This window comes from Crinia signifera, chromosome 6 (assembly GCF_055691185.1).
Source record: "Crinia signifera chromosome 6, ASM5569118v1, whole genome shotgun sequence".
Taxonomy (NCBI): Eukaryota; Metazoa; Chordata; class Amphibia; order Anura; family Myobatrachidae; genus Crinia; species Crinia signifera.
Window position 1 is genome coordinate 66,604,998 of NC_139222.1, and position 22,065 is coordinate 66,627,062.

The 22,065-nt window shown below is 45.3% G+C and overlaps 1 protein-coding gene across 3 annotated transcripts in view; it reads left to right on the plus strand.

Moving 5' to 3' along the window:
- CHUK (component of inhibitor of nuclear factor kappa B kinase complex) overlaps positions 1-22,065 on the plus strand; it is a 30,747-nt gene that overhangs the window by 6,888 nt on the left and 1,794 nt on the right. For all 3 annotated transcript variants that reach the window (XR_014444383.1, XM_083146198.1, XM_083146197.1), the window contains exons 7-18: positions 3,129-3,253; positions 11,381-11,488; positions 15,302-15,437; positions 15,546-15,740; positions 15,890-15,992; positions 16,322-16,445; positions 16,539-16,690; positions 19,741-19,802; positions 20,026-20,135; positions 21,192-21,241; positions 21,332-21,428; positions 21,584-21,731. Coding sequence is in view for 2 of the 3 variants with exons in the window: in XM_083146198.1 (XP_083002324.1) it covers positions 3,129-3,253; positions 11,381-11,488; positions 15,302-15,437; positions 15,546-15,740; positions 15,890-15,992; positions 16,322-16,445; positions 16,539-16,690; positions 19,741-19,802; positions 20,026-20,135; positions 21,192-21,241; positions 21,332-21,428; positions 21,584-21,731 (1,410 nt within the window). In the remaining variant the exon portion in view is untranslated. The remainder of the gene's footprint in view (positions 1-3,128; positions 3,254-11,380; positions 11,489-15,301; positions 15,438-15,545; positions 15,741-15,889; positions 15,993-16,321; positions 16,446-16,538; positions 16,691-19,740; positions 19,803-20,025; positions 20,136-21,191; positions 21,242-21,331; positions 21,429-21,583; positions 21,732-22,065) is intronic.

Genomic DNA, 22,065 nt, shown 5'->3' on the forward strand with positions numbered 1-22,065 from the left:
GTTGTTGTGTTTTTTTTTTTTTTTTTTTTAACACAAAGTAGCTACTTGTATTATACTCTGCTGTGGTAATAGATAACTTGTCAATGACTGTCAATGTCTTTCCATTTGGTAAACCATTATTTATTATGGTGCACTAATGGCATATCTCCCTTTCAGACCATGGGTATAAGAAAATTAATGGTATCGTTTTGTAGTAGAAGTAGCTTCCTTACAAATACCGTCCTAAAAAAAAAAAAGGAAACTTGCCTTACTGGCCAATGTTTGTAAGTGGCCTTTGACCGTTTCCTACGTAGGATTTTTCCATCTTGTCAGACACTGCTAATTGTATTCAGTTTTTGTATTGTCTTTAGTCAAAAGACAATTGGTAAAGGCCCTCATACACTATGCGATTTTGGACCGATTCCACGCGATTTGAGCACTTGGGCCGATAAATCTCGTGAAATCGGCCCAAAATCGCATGTGTTTGCCATTTGATCCGATGCGCGGTCCCGTGCACATCGGACCGGATCAGGAGGTTGGACGTGCAGCATGTATGATCACGTCCGACCTCCTGCAGCGGCGGCTCTTAAATGAGTGGCCGGGGGGTGTCGTGAGGTAGAAGTCCAGACGCGGCGGTGATCATCAGCTTTCTGTCACTGTGTGCACTGCAGCGGGCGGGCGGTGGTGGAAATCAGAACAGTGCTGGGGTGGGCGGCGGTGATCTGATCATCAGTGTCCACTGCCCAGCGCCATAGCGAGCGGGCAGCAGCGGCAATTACAACTTTAACATACCATGTCAAATGACTGCCTGGCTAATGATTGGCTGAGATCGAGCACTCTCAGCCAATCGGTGGCCTCCCTCCGTAGCCGCTGATTGGCTGAGAGTGCTCTATCTTGGCCAATCAAAAGCAGGAGAGTCATTTGACACATTATTTTAAAGATGTAATAGCCGGCGCTGGACAGTGGACACTGATGATCAGGTCACCGCCTCCCGCCCCAGCACTGATCTGATTACCGCTGTGGCCGCACTGCTTTTTCCCCAGCCGGCCACTTATTTGAGAGCCAACGCCTGCCCCCACTGCTCCACACTGCCCTGCAGCTCCCCGTTATTTTTTTTTACATGTGCTAAATCGCATTCCGGGCGGCTCGGAGGAGAATTGGGTCTGACTTGTCCTTAGGACAAGTCGGCCTAATGTATGGGGGCCTTAATTAAGGGGTTACTACAGATGAGTGGTTTAGATTTACTTTGAAACTATCTTATTGGCTGTCCAAAATACACAATAGCTGAGTAGCCAATAAGATGCCATTTTGAGAGCCAAAAAAACATAGAAATGCTGGATACACACTATGATATGTGGTCATTAGGTCGAACACTATTGGTCAACAGTCAAAAGGTCCACATGAAGGTTTTTTTTTTGTTTGTTTGTTTTAAACTGACTTGTTCATACTTTTATGATCAAAGTGGGCATAGAAGGAGCATAGAATAGTGTGCTGAGCGTAGTGAGGCAATGCGCCCGAAGCATGGCCAGCACAGTGGTTCACTTATCCGGTGTTGTGTAGACATAGACACCATAAACTGTGAAAACCTCATGTAGACATTATCACCATGTCAGCCTAATGCGTGTCGACCTGTTCACTGTCCACTTGTTCAATAGTTGACCTAATGACCCATACCCCACACTATACGATTATTAGTCCAATGTGGCTGGTTGGAACAAAAATCTTGTAAAGTTTGGGAATAAATGACAATCCGCCAATTGCTCCCAAAAGTCAGAGACTGGATAACAACAGATAAATTGGTTAAATCCTAATAATCTAATCCATTTGTCTGAATTTTTGTCTGTTTTCCAGCGTATGAGAACAATGGTCAATTGTCATTTGCTCGCATACATTACTATACAGATAATTTTATAGTGTGTATCCAGCCTAAATCTGAAGCGCTCATCTCTAGTTGCTATACCCAGTCTCCAGGACAAATTCATGCTGATATGTTCTCCATGGGCTAGGCATGTAAAAAGGAGGAGGATTTTCTGCACCAACTATGTTTGTGGTTATCAATTACATATCATACAATTACAATCATAAATTATTTATATATTTTTTTTTAACTCTTTATTTAGACAAATAGAGCCAAGTTAACAATTTGCATATTAGAGATAGAATAGCTATACGCAAATAGCTCTTACATTTCAATACAACAATAGTACGGTCTAGTGAAATAAAGGGAGAAAAAAAAAAGGGGGGGGGGCGTTTTGGGAGGGTCAGGTCATGGATAAAAACAGTAAACAGGTTATGGTGGCTTCGTAAATACTGGAAAGTTAGGTAGCAACGTTGTATAGTGTTCACGGAAATATACTATATACGAGAATAGCTGAGGGCATCGTGCGAGGGGACATACAAATGGTAAATCACTTGCAACAGCAGAGATGAGGTGACATAGGGAGGAGGATCCGAGGGTGGGACGTCGAAAGGGCATCGACAGCTCTTATGCGGGTTATGAGACTCAGTTAGAGGTGGGATGGTTTGCTAATAACCAGGGACTCCAGATTAGGTTGAATTTATGGGGGCAGTCATGGAGATAATAGCTAATCTTTTCCATATTTGCTACATATCCAATATAGTTATTTAGTGCCTGTAGAGTACAATCATAAATTTTTACTGCAATCATTACACCAGAACGACTTGGCCTCAAAACACCCAATTTAGATACAATCTCGACCGATTGTATGTTAATTGGGCATGTTTTGGGCCATTTCTGATCTGATGTGCGGCCCCGCGGGTTGTTTGGTCGTTTCACAGATCCTACCTGCAGCAGGTGGGATCTGGAAATTATCAATTCAGCTGGGTACAGGTCGAAATCAGATCGGATTCAAATCTTATGCAGATCGTGTGCTCAACAGATCATGTACCAACAATCTGCACATGAAGTGCATCGTTCTGGTGTGTATCAGGCAGAAGTACCATGCAACTTTTTGGACAGGCCAGGTAAAAAGTGGTCCAGCACTAGCAGTAACACAGGGTCTTGCAGCTAACTCTTGCTTGGCATCGTGTCATATGGAGGCTAATTTTATGGGGACAAATCTGACTTTTTTTTATTATAAACTTTCTTTATTGCTTTTGTAATTGGTATGTATTTGGTTTAACCAAAGGCTCCGGAGCTGTTTGAAAACAAACCGTACACCTCAACTGTGGATTATTGGAGCTTTGGTACCATGGTTTTCGAGTGCATAGCTGGCTTCAGACCATTCCTACATTACATGCAGCCATTTACCTGGTAAGTATTCTGCCTTGGCCTTGTATTTTTCCATACCTCAATCAACCTTTCTTTCTTAGGGGTATTCAATCTGAGGGTCAAGGCAGTCGAGCTTGCTCGACCGCCGTGACCCAGTCCCGTTCCGGGTCAGCTCGACCGAGAACATGCAGGCGGGATTCAATGTCCTGCCTGCCGGGGACCGAGAAGGGGGCGTGGCTGTGAGTTGCGGCCGGGAAGAGGCGAGCTGCAGGCAGGCATACTATGGGATATATTAATGAAGCCGCTACTTCTCTGTGGAAAGCTGCTATGTAAATTAATATTAAATCTTTCACTCAATACTTCTTGGCGCCATGTGTATCTGGGGTTAACATTTTTATTAATAAAAACTATGAGAAAGCTTGGAGACAGAAAGATAAAATATCAACCAATCAGCTCGTAACTGACATTTCTTAAACACCGCCTGTAAAATTATAGGAGCTGATTGGTTGGTACTTTTATTGCTCTCTCGAAGTTATGATATACATTATCTTCTGTTATGTCAGGCATGATCAACCTGTAGCTCTCCAGCTGTTGTGAAATTGCACCTCCCAGCATGCATTGCCACAGTTTTACCATTCCCTAATAACATTACAGTGGCAAGGCATGTTGGGACTTGTAGTTATATCAGACCACATATGCACCGCATGGATATAATATGGTAACATTAACGACCATTTAGACCATCTACATTTTTCTTACGGCCAGTGGTGGATGCTGGGGTGTGGGTATTCCGGGCTGGAGGTCCGGGCACCAAGGAGTAGAAACTTCTTGTGGCTAGTGCAGCCCCAGGCTCCGCCCCCCTAATACCCCTTCCTGTCCTCAGAGACCAGTTTTTTTCCTTGGTGCTCTGAGGAACAGGCACCACGCTAAGGAGAGGGCAATTTTAGCCCTAATTAACTTCGTTTTATTTTAATATATATATATTTTTTTTTTACACAGCCGTCAGACTCGCAGCGCTGCTGCGGCTGACGGCAGAGACCTCTCCCGGCGTCTGGTGGACGGACCTGTCGGCCGCTCACACCAGACACCTCAGGCACTTGGAGGGAGCTGCAGCCGGGAGAAGCACAGGTAAGCGGCTTCCCCTTTGAGGGGAGCTGGATATCGCGGCTCACACCGCCGGCGGAGGGGGCGCCGCCGGAGGCCTGGCAGCAGTACTCAGCTCATGCTGAGAAACCGCTAGACCACCAGGGATTTCTGCATAAGCATCTCTCTCTGTGGGGAAAGAGTTACGCTGGTGGTTCCAGGAGGGGACGGAGTTACAAGATAACTCCGCCCCCATGCTCGCGGCAATGGCCTGTCCTGGGTTCCCGCCGCGAGCGCTCCTCTCCTCCCCCCTGTGTCACAGCGGGGGCCATTTTAGCTCACTTGCTGCCTGCCTGCTAAACGGAGAGGAGCTTAAGAAATCGCCCCCCTTTGCCTCCACTGTTATCAGTGACAGGTTGTATTATCCTCACCTCACTTATATGGTGAATTGTCCAGTGACAATTCTCCAGTGTTGCACGCATATACTTGCACAGTGTGCAAAGAAAATTTTGCTAGTGCAGAGCAGAACCACACAGGCCTCTGTGACCGTTGCTCTCAGCCGGGACCTAGTTCGCAACCCAAGTGCCGAATTCCTGTGTGTATGTGTTGTGTGGGGGATTGAAGATACTGCAGTGTATTTTATCTGTCTTTGTTATTTTCCACAGTTTGTTATGTTGATGTGAGTATTCATATACCACATCTCTCTCTGTAGAATTGACAGAGAGCGCAGTATTAGTTCACTTATTCTTTTATTTAGTGACTGACAATTCCCACATACAATATTACTGGTGTACTTAGTTAACTCAGGTTACTAATTTACTAGGATACATACACACACACATCATGTCAGCAAAGGGGAAATACCGTAGGCCTGGTCCCGCTCCAGTGTTGCACGCATATACTTGCACAGTGTGCAAAGAAAATTTTGCTAGTGCAGAGCAGAACCACACAGGCCTCTGTGACCGTTGCTCTCAGCCGGGACCTAGTTCGCAACCCAATGCGGATGTTCCCTGCAGACCGGACTGGGCTGCAGACCTGTCCTCTGCGATGAGGGAATTAGCTTCCCAGCTGGCAGCGTCACGTAACCCCGCTGCCGCACCAGCTCCCCAGGTCCAGCCCCAGCCAGAACCTGCTTGGGTAGCAGGTCTATCTCAGTCAGTCCAGGGTTTGGTGCAGGTTTCATCCTCACTACAAAATGTTCTGACAGGGTCTAGTGCAAATAGACCTTCCATAGGACTCCCATCTTAGAAACTCAGCCTCTTTTACAGGACACAGATGATGATGATAATACAACTGGAGACGAACAGGACGGGGGCGCTATTGATGTAGCAGATGATGTGGGTGCTGATACTGAGGATCATATGTCCCAGGCCAGAGTAGATAGCCTAATCAAATTGATACGGCTCACTTTCAACATAAAGGAGCCAGATACACAGGCCGCTGCAGAGGGCATAGACACTGAACCAGTGTTCAAACGCAAAAAGAAGGATAGTGCCTTTTTCCCTCAGTCCAAGCAGTTGGATAATCTGTTTGAAGAAGCCTGGAAGCATCCAAATAGGAAATTTTTTGTGTCTAAGCGGATTCCTTCCTTTTATCCTCTCCCAGACAGCCACAAGAAGTGGGATGAGCCTCCTCAGGTGGACGCCCATGTCACCAGGTTAATTAAGGCAACGGCCCTGCCCATACCTGATGTAACATCCTTGAAAGATCCAGTAGACAAAAAACTGGATCAGTTTCTCAAGTCCATATACGTTAATGCAGGGGCAGCAGTTAGACCTAGCTATTCGGCTGCCTGGACAACCAGAGCTATAGCACACTGGGCAGATGCGCTCCTGGAGGGCCTTCAATCAGGGACTAAAAGATCTGAGTTGCTGTCTTTTGTGGACAATATTAGAGAGGCTAGTTCCTACCTAAGTGAGGGAGTATTGGATGCGGGAATCTTTGCATCAAAAATTTCTGCAGTATCTGTGGCCGCACGCAGAGCCCTCTGGCTTAGATCTTGGAAAGCCGATAACGATTCCAAGAAAGCTTTGGAGGCTTTACCTTTTACGGGGGGCATTCTTTTTGGAACGGAATTGGACAAGATTGTCACTTCCATTGCAGCCTCAAAGTCTGCTTTTTTGCCCACAGGAACCTCCAAACCAAGGCAACAGGCCTTTCGGTTTTTTCGTCCCTCCAGGGGCAGATCACATTATACAGGGTCCTGGCCAACTAGGTCACAACTGTCCTCCCAAAAGACGCAGAAGTCCAAGCCCAAACAGGGTTGGGCAGCTCGTCGCCAGGCCCCAAAACAGGCTGAAAAGCCAGCGGCCTGACGCCGGGCACACCAAGAAAGTGCCATGGGTGGGGGGCCGTCTTCTGGAGTTTGCGGAGACCTGGTCAGGTTCCACATCGGACTCCTGGGTGTTGGATCTAATATCGCACGGGTATGCTCTGACCTTTTGCTCCAGACCCCCAACACAATTCTTTACAACGGGCCTCCCACAGGACCCGCTCAAGGCGGTAGCCCTCGAGACTGCAGTCTCAACCCTGTTGGAACAGAAGGTGATCATACCTGTTCCACATTCCCAAAGGGGGACAGGATTCTATTCAAATCTGTTCCTGGTCAGCAAACCAGATGGGTCCTTCCGTCCGATATTGAATCTCAAGAGACTGAATGTGTTCCTGCGGGTACCCAAGTTCAGGATGGAGTCCTTGAGCTCCATTCTAAGCACCCTAGAACCAGGAGATCTGATGACCTCACTGGACATACAAGATGCATATTTGCATATTCCAATCAAACAGGAGCATCAGAGATTTCTCAGATTTGCAATATTGGATCGCCACTTTCAGTTTCGTGCTCTCCCGTTCGGGCTCTCAACAGCCCCCCGGGTGTTTACGAAAGTCATGGCGGTAATGGCGGCTCGCCTGCACCTCCTAGGCATTCGAATTCTTCCTTACCTAGACGATTTACTGATAGTAGCACAGTCACAGGAAGAGATCCAGACCCACCTCCAGATTGCTCTGGACATGCTCCAATCCCACGGGTGGATAATCAACTGGAAGAAATCCAGCTTGACTCCCTCATCCACCATGATACATCTGGGAGCGCTAATAGATACAGATGCCCAGAGAGTGTTTTTTCCCAAGAAGAAAATACAGGACATTCACTCACAAATCAAGGCGTTTCTGACACAACGCAGAGTGTCAGTGCATCTCTGTATGACACTAATGGGGAAACTGGTATCCACTTTTCCGATGCTGGAATTTGGACAGTTCCACTCCCGAACACTCCAGCTAGCCCTGTTGTCTCGCTGGAACCGATCACATACGGATTTGAAAAGACAGTTCCTCACCATATCAAACATAGTCAGACAGTCTCTACAGTGGTGGCTGCTGTCGGACAATCTGAGGAAGGGAAAATCCTTTGCAAGCCACAATTACATCATTGTGACAACAGATGCCAGCCTGATAGGCTGGGGAGCTGTGACCCTGGACCAGTCATTCCAAGGCCGGTGGTCGCAAAAGGAAACAAAGTTACCAATAAATGTATTGGAACTAAGGGCCATCTCCCGGACGTTCGACCAATCAGGAACCCTTCTTCACTGAAGACCAGTCAGAATCCAATCAGACAACGCGACGGCAGTCGCGTACGTGAACCATCAAGGGGGAACCCGGAGCCGAGCAGCCATGCGGGAAGTGACCCAGATCCTCCTATGGGCAGAGAAATTCCTACTCACCCTGTCGGCAGTATACATTCCAGGAGTGTTGAACTGGGAGGCGGACTTCCTGAGTCGGCAGACGATCCACTCAGGGGAATGGTCCCTCCATCCAGAAGCGTTCACAGTCCTGACAAGTCAGTGGGGAATGCCACAGGTCGACCTTATGGCCTCAAAACACAACAAAAAACTTCCCCTGTACAGAGCCAGAACAAGGGACCCACAGGCGTGTCTGGTAGACGCACTATCGGCCCCTTGGCCGTTTCAAAGGGTGTTCGCATTTCCACCAATTCCTCTAATCTCCCGACTACTTCGACGCCTCAAGAGAGAGAGGGTGACCATGATCCTAGTGGCCCCGAATTGGCCGAGACGATCATGGTATCCAGACCTACTACAAATGGCCAAGGCACCACCGTTACCCTTGCCCCTCCTGTCACAAGGACCGTGCCTACACCCCGACTTGGCCAGACTGGCTTTGACGGGGTGGCTATTGAAGAGTCGATCCTGAGCAGGAGAGGTTTTCCCCCTACAGTCATTAAGACGCTGCTGGCGGCAAGAAAACCATCGTCAGCTAGGGTGTACCACAGAGTCTGGCAAAGGTATTTTCTTTGGTGTGAGCCCAGGAGGTTCAACCCAAGGATATACAGGCTGGATAGGGTCCTAGGATTTTTTACAATCAGGCCTGGACATGGGGTTGAGTCATTCATCCTTGAAAGTTCAAGTGTCGGCTCTCTCTGTCCTTTTCCAGAGGAAGATCGCTACGTCATCCACAATCCATACATTTCTACAGGGAGCTCTTCACCTACAACCTCCCATACGTCCACCAGCAAACCCATGGGATCTTACTTTGGTGCTAAAAAGTTTGATGAAGGCCCCATTCGAACCCTTGGAATCAGTTTCTCTTTCATGGCTCACTCTGAAGACTATTTTCTTGCTAGCCATTGCTTCGGCGCGCAGAGTATCAGATTTAGGGGCTCTCTCCTGTAAGGCCCCATTGCTCATCTTTCATGAAGATAGAGCAGTTCTCAGAACTAGACTGGACTACCTCCCAAAGGTTGTATCCCGATTTCATATAAATCATGAAATGGTAGTTCCAGTTTACAGTACAACCACAGACTCGCAGGATAACGATGTTTCCTTGGACGTTGTCCGAGCCCTAAAAATTTATGTGAACAGAACAGATAAGGAAGTCTGATTCTCTCTTTGTTCTCTTTGATGCCCGGAAGCTGGGTTGGCCTGCTTCAAAATGCACATTGGCTAGGTGGCTAAGGTCTACCATAAGGCAAGCGTACTTGTTGGCGGGACGACCAGTACCGCATTCGATAAGGGCGCATTCCACCAGGTCTGTGGGGGCATCGTGGGCCCTGAGGGCAGGGGTCTCGGCGGAGAGCATCTGCAGGGCAGCCACGTGGTCTTCGGCTCACACGTTCATCAAATTCTATCGATTCGACACCTTCGCCTCGGCCGATGCGGCCTTTGGCAGGGGTGCCCTCAGTGCAGCTCGGGAGCGGTCCCACCCTTAGGGACACAGCTTTAGGACGTCCCACACCCCAGCATCCACCACTGGCCGTAAGAAAAAAGGGGATTTTTGGTTCTTACCTGTAAAATCCTTTTTTCAGAGGCCAAGGTGGATGCTGGGCGCCCGCCCTACCGCTCCAAATCTTGCAGTTACTTAGTTATAGTTCACAGTTTAGTGTTCTGTTGATTGAATGTTCAAAAAGTTGAATGGTTCCCCTCTCCTATACCTGTTCCTCGGCTTGTTAAAGTTAAAAAACTGGTCTCTGAGGACAGGAAGGGGTATTAGGGGGGCGGAGCCTGGGGCTGCACTAGCCACAAGAAGTTTCTACTCCTTGGTGCCCGGACCTCCAGCCCGGAATACCCACACCCCAGCATCCACCTTGGCCTCTGAAAAAAGGATTTTACAGGTAAGAACCAAAAATCCCCTTTTTTTTATATATAGGTTTTCTGATATTGAATTTAACAATATCCCTCCCTTTTACTTTGTTAGTTTTGGTGGGATCTTCTCTATGACTCCACCACTTGTGGTCTTATTATGATACCAGTGCAAAACTATGGTCATTATTCGATACAGTCAGGATGCTGGATTTCAGTATACTGACACCAGGAGACCTGTACCGGTATTCCTTCTGCCAGGATGCTGAACTCGAGTATGTGGGCAGCTATAGCATGTGGCCAGTGGAAGGCGGGGGGGGGGGGGTTAGGTTTAGGCACTAGTGGGGGTTGGAGGGGGAAGGGAGGGTACAAATACTTACTTGGCCCCTGTCTGCATTAATTTGGGATGCTGGATTCAGTATTCGCCGGTCATTCATAAGTATCCTGGTCATTATCTTACCAGTCACATTCAGCACTGCTCCCTTCCTTTCAGCAGAAGAGATCCAAACCATTGCTTTAATTATGTCTGCTATTTATTTATTTATTTATTTATTTATTTATTACCAGTTTCTTATATAGCGCACACATATTCCGCAGCGCTTTACAGAGAATATTTGTACATTCAGATCAGTCCCTGCCCCAGTGGAGCTTGCAATCTATATTCCCTACCACATGTACACGCACACACATTCATTATAGGGTTAATTTTTGGTAGGAGCCAATTAGCCTACCATTATGTGTTTTGATTGTGGGAGGAAACTGGAATACCCGGAGTAAACCCACGCAAGCACAGGGAGAATATACAAACTCCACACAGTTAGAGCCATGGTGGGAATTGAACCCATGACCTCAGTGCTGTGAGACAGTAATGCTAACCATTACACCAAGTAGCATTGAAGGTCACTGGTAAGAACCCTGTCAATACTTTAGTTGTATCTAGTGTAGAAACCTAAGACCTTTTGAACGATAACAGAACACTTGCAGATGTTATGTAGTTAGATGGAAAGAGTGTTTTGCTTGAACTATTCAGTGCTAGAAGTGTTTTTTTAGTGTGTGTGTGTGTGTGTGTGTGTGTGTGTGTGTGTGTGTAAAAGATAATAAAATGCTTACCCTACATTAGTGAGATACATAAGTTTCAAGTCATCAGAGGCAGATATCTATAGAAATACTATCTGCAGTATATACTAACCTACTTCCAGTTATGAGCTCCTGCCACCAGGATTTCTGTGCATTACATATCCCACCGATGTGTTGCCTTTTTATTTCTATACTGAATACTGGCTTCATGGCAACATATGTTTTGCTTGTGATATACCGGGAAGTACAATGTATTAAGGCTATGAAATGACTGTTCATCAAAGTGTTTGATTGGAGAAAATACAAATATCCCGCTATGCATCTCCTCTCTTGTGATCTATTTTGCCTCCTTGTTTGTGTTTTTGCCATACTAGCAGGTATCTCCCAATTTGCTAATGTGATGTTCATTTTTCATTAGGCATGAGAAAATTAAAAAGAAGGATCCTAAGCACATCTATGCTTACGAAGAGATGTCAGGAGAAATTCGATTCAGCGCACATTTGCCACTGCCTAATAACCTGTGCAGGTATGTTACTGCTAGAGGACAGACCTGGCAACTTGACTGCTGGGAACTATAATGTAGGCATAAGGATACATTCAGTCCAACATTTTGATTGGTTGCCCTTGAGCAGCAAAACTTTTCAATAACATTCCATTGTGACCATCCTGCTTGGTTAAACATTGTGCGATGGAGAGGATAGCCTTCCATAATGCCCTTTCACTTCCATTTTTTTGGTCTTTTCTTTCTCAAAACATTTATGAGCAGTTTAGATCCCCTATGACGATACAAGGAATAAGTATATAGGGATCAGTCCAATTAGATGCGCGTTGTCACAGGAAACTTGCAGACATTCGCACACTCCCAATAATTCTCCTGTCCAATAAAATTGCCTAATTTTGGTACTCGCGGTAGGGTTTTGGGATTTGTCAGCCATATGCAATGTATAAGCAGTAAAGATAGTGGGGTGACCGTCCTGCACCCAACACCCATTTTGTTAGCAGACTCATATGTCATGACTGTGGTTAGATCAGAGCTAGAAATGACCACGGGTGTAGGGACTCGATAAGGCAACTGCGCATTACCAGGAGGCACCCAGGACAGTTAGTGAGAAGCAGAACCACAAGGTAAAAGCACAAGTCTTTATTAATACCACAGATGGTAACTGGTGAGACTTGACGTGAATATGAACGGCAACAACCAGGTACAGTACCATAATTTGAGCACAAATAACAATAAGAGGTGCAGCGTAGGAACGTCATGCAGTCTATGAAAGCACAGCGTGCTTGGTAGCAAATGGAGAAGTGTAGCACTGATGGAGTTCTGATGAGGGAATCGGGACATCTGTCAGAATTAACTTAGGTCTACAGTCATTAGGTCGACCCCACTAGGTCGACTGGCAGGAAGGTCGACCTGACTTAAGGTCGACATGGGCCAAGGTCGACATGGGCCAAGGTCGACATGACTTAAGGTTGAATTTGCATAAAGGTCGACATGAGGAAGGTCGACTGGTCATAAGGTCGACATGGGTTTTTCACAGTTTTTTTATCCGAATGTCGACACAGTCGACATGGACACAGTTAGCAGTGAGAATCGGGCCCTCGCTTCGCTCGCAATGCTTCGGGCACGGTGCCTCGCTGCGCTCGGCACACTATTTTATTCTCCCACCACGCCCTAGTGGATGGTAGGGCATGAAATACCGCCTGTCGGCACATGTCGGCTCAAAAAACAGTGAAAAACCCATGTCGACCTTATGACCAGTCGACCTTCCTCATGTCGACCTTTATGCAAATTCGACCTTAAGTCATGTCGACCTTGGCCCATGTCGACCTTAAGTCAGGTCGACCTTCCTGCCAGTCGACCTAGTGGGGTCGACCTAATGACTGTAGACCTAAGTTCATTCTAATAGATGACCGCTTCCCCTGATGAGATGTAACACAGATGAAGGACTTGCAATTGGTGCAGCGTAGGAACACTGAGTGAGTCCAGGCACAATAATAACTGTAACAATAGTGGTGTATGGTGCAGTGTAGGAACACTGAGGGAGTCGAGGCACAATAATAACTGTAACAATAGTGGTGCATGGTGCAGTGTAGGAACACTGAGGGAGTCCAGGCACAATAATAATTGTAACAATAGTGGGGTGTGGTGCAGTGTAATAACACTGATGGAGTCCAGGCACAATAATAATTGTAACCATAGTGGGGTGTGGTGCAGTGTATGAACACTGAGGTAGTCCAGGCAATAATAACAGTAGTGATGGTATTAACTTAACAAAACATGCATTGTTGAGTTAATTCCCCTTTACAAAAACGTCCGGGTTCGGCAGGCATCTCGCACTACCGCCTAACCTTGGGCGGCATTAAATCTCGCCCTCGACCTTCAGGTAAGAGTTTTCCTACCATCTTTCATCCTTAGTTCAGATGCAAAGCCAAAAAAATGGAGTTTTTAAATAGGAGAACGGAGGAGCTGTAGGCTGTGTCCATACCTGAAGAATACATTTATTCTCTATATCTAATATGATTCTTCCCAAACACATACTTGAGTGTTGTCGAGTAGGATACCAAATATTTCCCGTTGAGATGTTAAATATAAACAATTGATTAGATGACTTAACCCCATACCAGAGTCCAAAATCTCTGTATTATTAGATACTGCCATAGACCGTGCATTTATTCAGCCCTTGAGAACATGAATTTGGTGCTCTCCTGCCTCTACCATTTTTCCCTACTTCTCATAACATGCATCTGCTAGAACCGTAGCATACAGGGGAAAATGGGAATCTGACTTTCATTTAGAGATCACATTGTAACTTTATTAACCTTTTATCTTCCTTTAGCATAATGGTAGACCAGTTGGAGACATGGTTACTGGGACCCCCAGCAACGTGGTGGAGGGTTAGATAGCCATACAGGGGTGGGGTCCTGGGGTGCACACCAATTGAGAGGTGCGACCCTGCAGAGACCTTTCAGTAGAACTGCATACAAAGTCAAAGGTGCAGGTGCACAAATTAAACTCCCAATTTAAAAATTTTGCAATAAAATTTTGCATTTTTAGCGAGGTTCTTCGCTTATTTATGGCCATAAGTAACGGCTTGCCCACCGCGTCCAGGTGACCTCATTAGTCGGGCAAGTCCCTAACATTTTGGGGGGTACAAATCTAGGGCACAGGGCACCCCAAAATGGTGCAGCCGAGTGACCCCAGGGCAACACAAGACTGAAAGAAATATATAGTGAAACAAAGTGAGGATAGGTTAGTGAGAGAGGCTGCTAAAGATAGCAGGGGTAAGTAAGTGAGAGGTAAAAAAATGAGAGATAAAGTAGTGAGAGGTGAAGTAGTGAGAGGTAAAGGTGAGAAATAAATTACATTGAAATAAAACACACAATAGGGATGAAAGTGAATATGAAAATAAGTGTTAATTTGTGTTGCTCCTGAGGCCAAACAGCCACACCAGTCCAGGGGGGCCCACAACCCAGAAATGCACCCCCCCCATCTGATAATCCATTAAACATTTGTGCAGGTCTCACCTTGCTCTGCATGCAGTCTAAGAAATGTCAGGAACCTAATTAAAACCAATATATAGGACAGGTGGGCGTGGGTGCTACCACCAGGCGCAGAAGGGGTCTCTGGCCTTCTAATGTGTATGGAAATACACGGCATTAGATATACAGGGGTGGGGTCCTGGGGTGCACACCAATTGAGAGGTGCGACCCTGCGGAGACCTTTCAGTAGAACTGCATACAAAGTCAAAGGTGCAGGTGCACAAATTAAACTCCCAATTTAAAAATTTTGCAATAAAATTTTGCATTTTTAGCGAGGTTCTTCGCTTATTTATGGCCATAAGTAACGGCTTGCCCACCGCGTACAGGTGACCTCATTAGTCGGGCAAGTCCCTAACATTTTGGGGGGTACAAATCTAGGGCACAGGGCACCCCAAAAAAATTGAGTTTTTAAATAGGAGAACGGAGGAGCTGTAGGCTGTGTCCATACCTGAAGAATACATTTATTCTCTATAGCTAATATGATTCTTCCCAAACACATACTTGAGTGTTGTCGAGTAGGATACCAAATATTTCCCGTTGAGATGTTAAATATAAACAATTGATTAGATGACTTAACCCCATACCAGAGTCCAAAATCTCTGTATTATTAGATACTGCCATAGACCGTGCATTTATTCAGCCCTTGAGAACATGAATTTGGTGCTCTCCTGCCTCTACCATTTTTCCCTACTTCTCATAACATGCATCTGCTAGAACCGTAGCATACAGGGGAAAATGGGAATCTGACTTTCATTTAGAGATCACATTGTAACTTTATTAACCTTTTATCTTCCTTTAGCATAATGGTAGACCAGTTGGAGACATGGTTACAGTTGGTACTGAACTGGGACCCCCAGCAACGTGGTGGAGGGTTAGATAGCCACACTGGTCATCCTCGGTGCTTTGCGTTGATGGATAATATTCTGAACCTAAAGGTATGAGCGTGCAGTTATTCCGCTTCTCCTTCTGTATTCTGTACACCCATAACCATCGAGCAGCTCTTTCATCTAAGTACTGTATTCCATACTTCCCGTTCTCCACAGATTGTGCACATTCTGAACATGACTTCTGCGAAGACCCTGTCCTTCCTCCTGCAACCTGAGGAAAGCTTGCACTCCCTGCAATCTCGTGTTGAAAGAGAGACTGGAATCAGCACATGCAACCAAGAACTTCTGTTGGAAATGGGGGTGTCCCTTGATCCCAGAAAGCCTGCCTCCCAATGTGTAATCGATGGAGTGGTGAGACTTGAATTCCTGGCCTGTATTGCTTAAAACACTCTTGGTTGTAATATTTATGTCTATATGGAAAAATAAAATGTACATGTAGATTATAAAGGCAGGTTATGTGTGCCATTAAATCAGTTCCTCTGTCTTTTCTACCCACACAGAGAGGTTGGGACAGCTACATGGTTTATTTATTTGATAAAAGCAAAACCACTTATGAAGGACCCTTTCAGCCAAGAAACCTTTCTGAATGTGTTAATTACATTGGTAAGTCAATTCATATCCCATCTTAACGACTCTCGGTATCTCCATTTTGTGGAGTATGTTGTAGTAAATCTAATACTGGTTCCATATGATTTGGTTATTATTGCGTATTTTTCTATTTTCCTTGTGCTACTTTGTAGTAGAGATGTGTGGGTTCGGTTTTACTTGGATTTATTCGGTTCCCAAACCAGGATCTTACTGGCTATCATCTGTCACATGTTTTGAATAGCCAATAACCGAGTAAAACCGAACCCGCACATCTCTACTACATCATATAGACAAGTGCACACACATTTAACAACCAAGCTTATCTTCCCTCGTCCCCAATATAGTGCAGGATAGCAAAGCTCAGCTTCCCATCATGCAACTCCGTAAGGTGTGGGCCGAAGCTGTACATTATGTGTCTGGCCTGAAGGAAGACTACATCCGACTTTTTCAGGGCCAAAGAGCCGCCATGTAAGTTTGGAGCATCTATTACAAAATATAGTCTAGATTATTGATTCTGTCGGCTACACTGCTTTGTAACCTTTATTTTTAAACCCTTTTTAGGCTAAGTCTACTGCGCTATAATACCAATCTTACAAAGATGAAAAATACAATGGTATCCGCATCTCAGCAACTTGACGCAAAGCTGCAGTTCTTTAAAAAAAGCATAGAGATCGACCTAGAACGCTACAGCGACCAGATGGCCTATGGAATCTGTGAGTGTAACTTATATCAGTCATCTGGTTTTTATAGACTTGTCATCTGGCTTCTGCTACAAGTGACAACAAGGTTTATGCAAGTTATGGCATCAGAAATAGGTCCAAGGCTACAAGTGAAGTGATTCCAGGACTTGTGACTCCTTTACTGTGACTGACTGAATCTCTTTAAAAGTGATTCTTAACAAAAAAAAATATTCTAACTAAGCCAGGTTTTCCAGTTCTTCTCTCTGGCTTAATGGATGTTTTAAACACATTCATTCATTCATTCATTCATTCATTCATTCATTCATTCATTGCCAGAGTTTGTGTCCAAGCAGCGCCTTCACTTTACCAATTGTTGTGTCTTAAACAAACCATGTTGCTTTCCAAGGGGACCAAATACATTTATATTGTTTCTGTGCAGGGTAAATGCTGGCTGCTTTATCATGTACTGTAGCTCACAGATGCTAGACGGCTTTCGTTTTACACTGCAATTCAGATTTAATTTTAAACACCCCCAACCCAAGTCTTAGGGGGATATCAAATGTTGGGTCACGGCTGTCGGGCTGGCCCGACAGCCATGACCCAGTCCCGTTCTTGGTCTGCTGGACCGAGAATTTGCAGGTGGGATTCAATGTTCCACCTGCCATGGGAGCAGCCAGAAGCTCGTCAATTCCAGGCAGAATGAGCCCAACTGCTTGTGAAGTCAGGCTCTTTCTGCCGAGATCCCTGTTTAATGCTGTCGAGGAAGACAACAGTGAATAGGGCCCCGCAGCCAACTCCCCCATCGGGAGATGGCTACGGGAGATTGAATATCCCCCTTAATCTCTCTGCACATATTACATCCGCCCCACCTGCAGTGCAACATGGTTTAGCCCATTAGCATGCTTTTTTTCCCCTTTGCTAGTAAAGATGAATCAGGCCCATATTGTGTTTGGTCTGCAGTATCTGTTGTACTCCTGCTTTTCCTATTCTCCATTTTTTTTAGACTGTTGATCTATTTAGAGCAAAGTGGAAATTAAGTCTAATTTATATGGAATGTTGCCTGTGCCATCTCAAAAAAACAAATTGCCAGAATATGCCCCTTTCTTGCATACAATGCAACAAAAGTGGTATATTCCTTCATCTTTCATCGCAACTACTGCAAACTTCTTTATTCTGGTTTTCTATCTCAACTGCCAATAGCTCTTCTCTGATAGGCTGAGTTTTCTGACACACCGTCCTGTATCTGCAAATAACGTCACTGGCTGATCATTCCCTGCAGAATTTACTGCTCATCCCTATCAATAAAGTTTCACTCTACTGCAGTCTCTAACCTCCTTTCCCTTAGAGATGGCCATCGACCATAGATTATTATAAATCATCAATGGTTTTGGCCGATGTTGAATAGTTTTGCCATCGATGGGGGAGAGCCAGATGGTTTCCCACCATCGATATCAAGCTTAAACAAATAGTTTAGTTTCACTTTTTCCCCCCCCCCCCCACAAGTGGCCGGGTCACGGAGCGTAGCTCTGCCCCTGACACCCATGAAGCCCCACCCCATAGTTTGATTGGCCCATAGGCCAATCAATTAAAGGAAATGGAGGACCATCGATTTGTAAAAACATTGATCATCTGTTGTATAGTAATACACTATTGATGGCCAGTTGCACTTCTGCCATCGATGGCAAGCAACAATGTCAGCTCTCTATAATTATATTGACTGTTTTACGTTATTCTTTCTACTCTGTTTAGAGTTTCGTTTATGAGCTTTTCTAGTTTTGCTGCTGCTGAAATGTGGCACCTCATGAACAGTTAGTTATTCTTTTTTAATTAATGGGTTTGGTTTGTGAATGGAAGTGGAAAAATACTTTCCTGCTCTTATGTATTTACATACATACCTGTTTTCAATACAATATACTAACAAAGTCTCCTAAGACCAACAGATGTGTACTCATACTATTTTGCTGCAGTCACATTAAGCAGCCCCTCCTAGCACACCAGGTCTCATTAGTATATTCTGACAGAGGGCATCCCTTTTTTTTATTTTATTTTAAAGTGTGTTTTAAGGGCAACGCAGTGTGACAAGGATTCATGAGGAAACGTTGCTGAAATTTCTTTTTGATATGACACCTAAATGGGTATGGATCATTGGACAGACAGCAACAAGGGCGACGTGACTGAAGGGCGACGTGACTGAAGGGCGACATGACTGAAGGGCGACATGACTGAAGGGCGACATGACTGAAGGGCGACATGACTGAAGGGCGACATGACTGAAGGGCGACATGACTGAAGGGCGACATGGGTTAGTTAGACAGGGTCATTAGGTCAACAGTCTAAAGGTCGACATGGGTTTTTTCATGGGGGTGTCCACATGGACACTGAAACAAACATAGCGTGTGGTGCCTCGCTACTCTCGCCACTCTATTTCATTCATCCACAGCGCCCCAGTGGATGGTAGTGCTCAAAATAAAAATTGAAAAACTCCATGGTGACCTTTTGACTGTCGACCATCTCCTTGTGGACCTAATGCATGACGACCTAATGACCCTGTCGACCTTCATGCATGTCAACCTAGTGATGTCACCATAATGCTTGTAGACCTAGTGACTGTATCCCACATATACATATATATATATATATATATATATATATATATATATATATATATATATATATATATATATATATATATATATATATATATATATATATAGCGGCAGCCTGCAGAGATGCATGGTACCTGGCAGCTCAGACACACCAGGACATCTATAGACCTATGGTCAGTTACTAAGCCTTGGAGAGGGGTAAAGTACCAACTAGTCTGTTATCCAAAAATAGCCTGTCGTATTGCAGGAAGAAGCGGTTTGGCAAATTCTTTTTCTCTCTATTTTCCAGTCTCCAGTCTACATCTGCCTATAGTTTTCTGTTCACTAAGGTTATTATTGTTTTCAGGTCTTGAAGCTCCATTAACACTGTAGCTTGAATGTTGAGTGACTTTGTTGAATGAGTTTGTGTAGGGCATCTCCAGGACTAATGTGTCAGAATCTGTGCCGTTTCACAAGAACAATTTCTTTGCCTTTCAGCTTCTGAGAAGATGCTGAGAGCCTGGAAAGAGAAGGAGGATCGTGCCGTGGTTTGTGCTAAGGTATCATAAATAAACTTGGCCTGTTTTTATAATGATCATATAACAGGAATTTAATGATTGTACAATGAGAACATTGTGGTTTTCTAGAGAGGACGGGGAGATAGTGAACTTATACCACATAACATTATCTTACTATATTTCTTTACCACTTTGTACTCTGTTTTTGTTATGTATAAATAGGAGACACCTTTTTTTTAAATTTTATGTCTTGTCTGTTTGTTAGGCCGGGCAGATTTCCTTTCTGGATGACCAGATTATGGGACTCCACAGTGAGATTGTTGAACTGCAGAGGAGTCCGTTTGCTCGTAGACAAGGAGATGTCATGGAGCATCTGTAAGATTCATTTTTTTTTTATTTCTTCTACTTTTCCATCAATAAATTAATCTTAAACAATTGACACATACACTGGGGTATATTCAATGCTTTTTGCTCGCTGTCACAGATCGCCCTGTCAATATTCAATTGACCCCCTGCACATGCAGTTCCCCCCTCGCTTGGTTTTTGTAGCGACGTAGAAATGGCGTGTGCGGTCGCTAAAACAGCGGGACTTGCAGCTAAATGCAGCGTGCTCCCTGCATTATCCGCGAGCCTTGTTGTTTGGAGGAATCCTTGTCATCCTCTGACAGTGAGGATTCCCCCGGCGCCATAAATATGGTGAGCAGCTGGCGCAGGGGTTAAAGGCAAGGATATCTTGTCTGTGGCAATCCTTGCTTTTTAACCCCCTCGCCGGCCGCATTGAATACGGCCCAATAACTCCCTGGATGTTTTATTTCTTTCTCTAGCCAAAATATGCTCCTTGAATGTGCACCACTTGACACTGCTTGGGATACTTCTGTTGCTCTAAATCCCCTAATAATCTGCATGCTGTAGCAGGCTGCTATAGTTGTAATCTGGACAGCTACCAATATACATTTAAACACAACACCCAGCATAACTTCATTGCCCAGATCTAGATGCTGGACACATGCAGGCTAAGGGGGATATTCAATCTCCGGCGAGCACCTCCCATCGGGGAGATGCCCGCCGGGCCCTATTCAATGCTGTCTTCCCCGACAGCATTGAGCAGGGTATCTCGGCAGAACGAGCCCGACATCACTAGCTGTCGGGCTCGTTCTGCCGAGAACAGCCGGGAAGTGACGAGCTGCCGGCTGCAGCTCGCCTCTTCCCGGCCGCAACTCGTGGCCATGCCCCCTTTTCGCTCCCCGGCAGACGGGACATTGAATCCCGCCTGCGTGTTCTCGATCGAGCTGACCGAGAACAGGACTGGGTCACGGCGGTCGAGCAAGCTCGACTGCCGTGACCCTGACATTGAATACCCCCCTAACTGTCTTCTCACAGCAATGATTGGTGTTCACTTTGTGAATGTTGTATTTGGTTTATGTTCACTAGGGAGCAAAAGGCCATAGAACTATACAAGCAATTGAAGCCACGCTCTCCAGGTATCAATTCTTATTATATTTGGACTATAAAGAAAGCCTCTACTTTACTTTTCAATGAAAAAAGCAATAACCATCCATTCATGATTGCAGATAATGCCTACAGTGATAGTACGGAGATGGTGAAAACAATTGTGCTGACTGTACAAGGACAGGATAAGGTTCTCAGGGAGCTGTTTGGACACTTGAGGTACAGTATTCCTGATGGATCCTTCTTTCATGCAATGTAACTGGATAAAGTGGGCTTTGTGATCGGATATGATCACAGGAGACCATGCATTAGTTACCCCTGTTTTTTTTTCATTATTTATTTAAATGATCAATCTACATACATTGTTCCCACAGCCGGCTTCTGGGCTGCAAGCAGAAAATAATTGACCTTCTACCCCAAATCGAGATGACTGTGAACAACATAAAAGAAGCAGACAGCACCCTCATGCAGATGCAGGCCAAACGTCAGAGAGAGATCTGGCACCTTCTGAAAATTGCTTGTGTAAGTGTCCTGCTATATCCGCTGCTATTTACTGCTGCTGCCTTCTAGGCTACACTCGCATGGGAATTTACTGGGAAATGTGACATTTATGTTTCTTGCAGATGGAGAAAATCTGTTCTCCTGTTTGCATACCCATTAAGTACAAAATGCTCTGTTTTTGGAATTGCAGTTGCAGAGGAGAGTCTGCAGCACAGTCAAATAGGAGAGCCACACCGACTGGCAGCGAGTCCCGGACATCGATGGGTGGCAGTTGGGTGTGATTTCCCTTGTTTCAAGTTTGGAATGTGCTGCAGCCTTATCTCTTCAACTGGCTGTTCTATACTGACCGATTTTC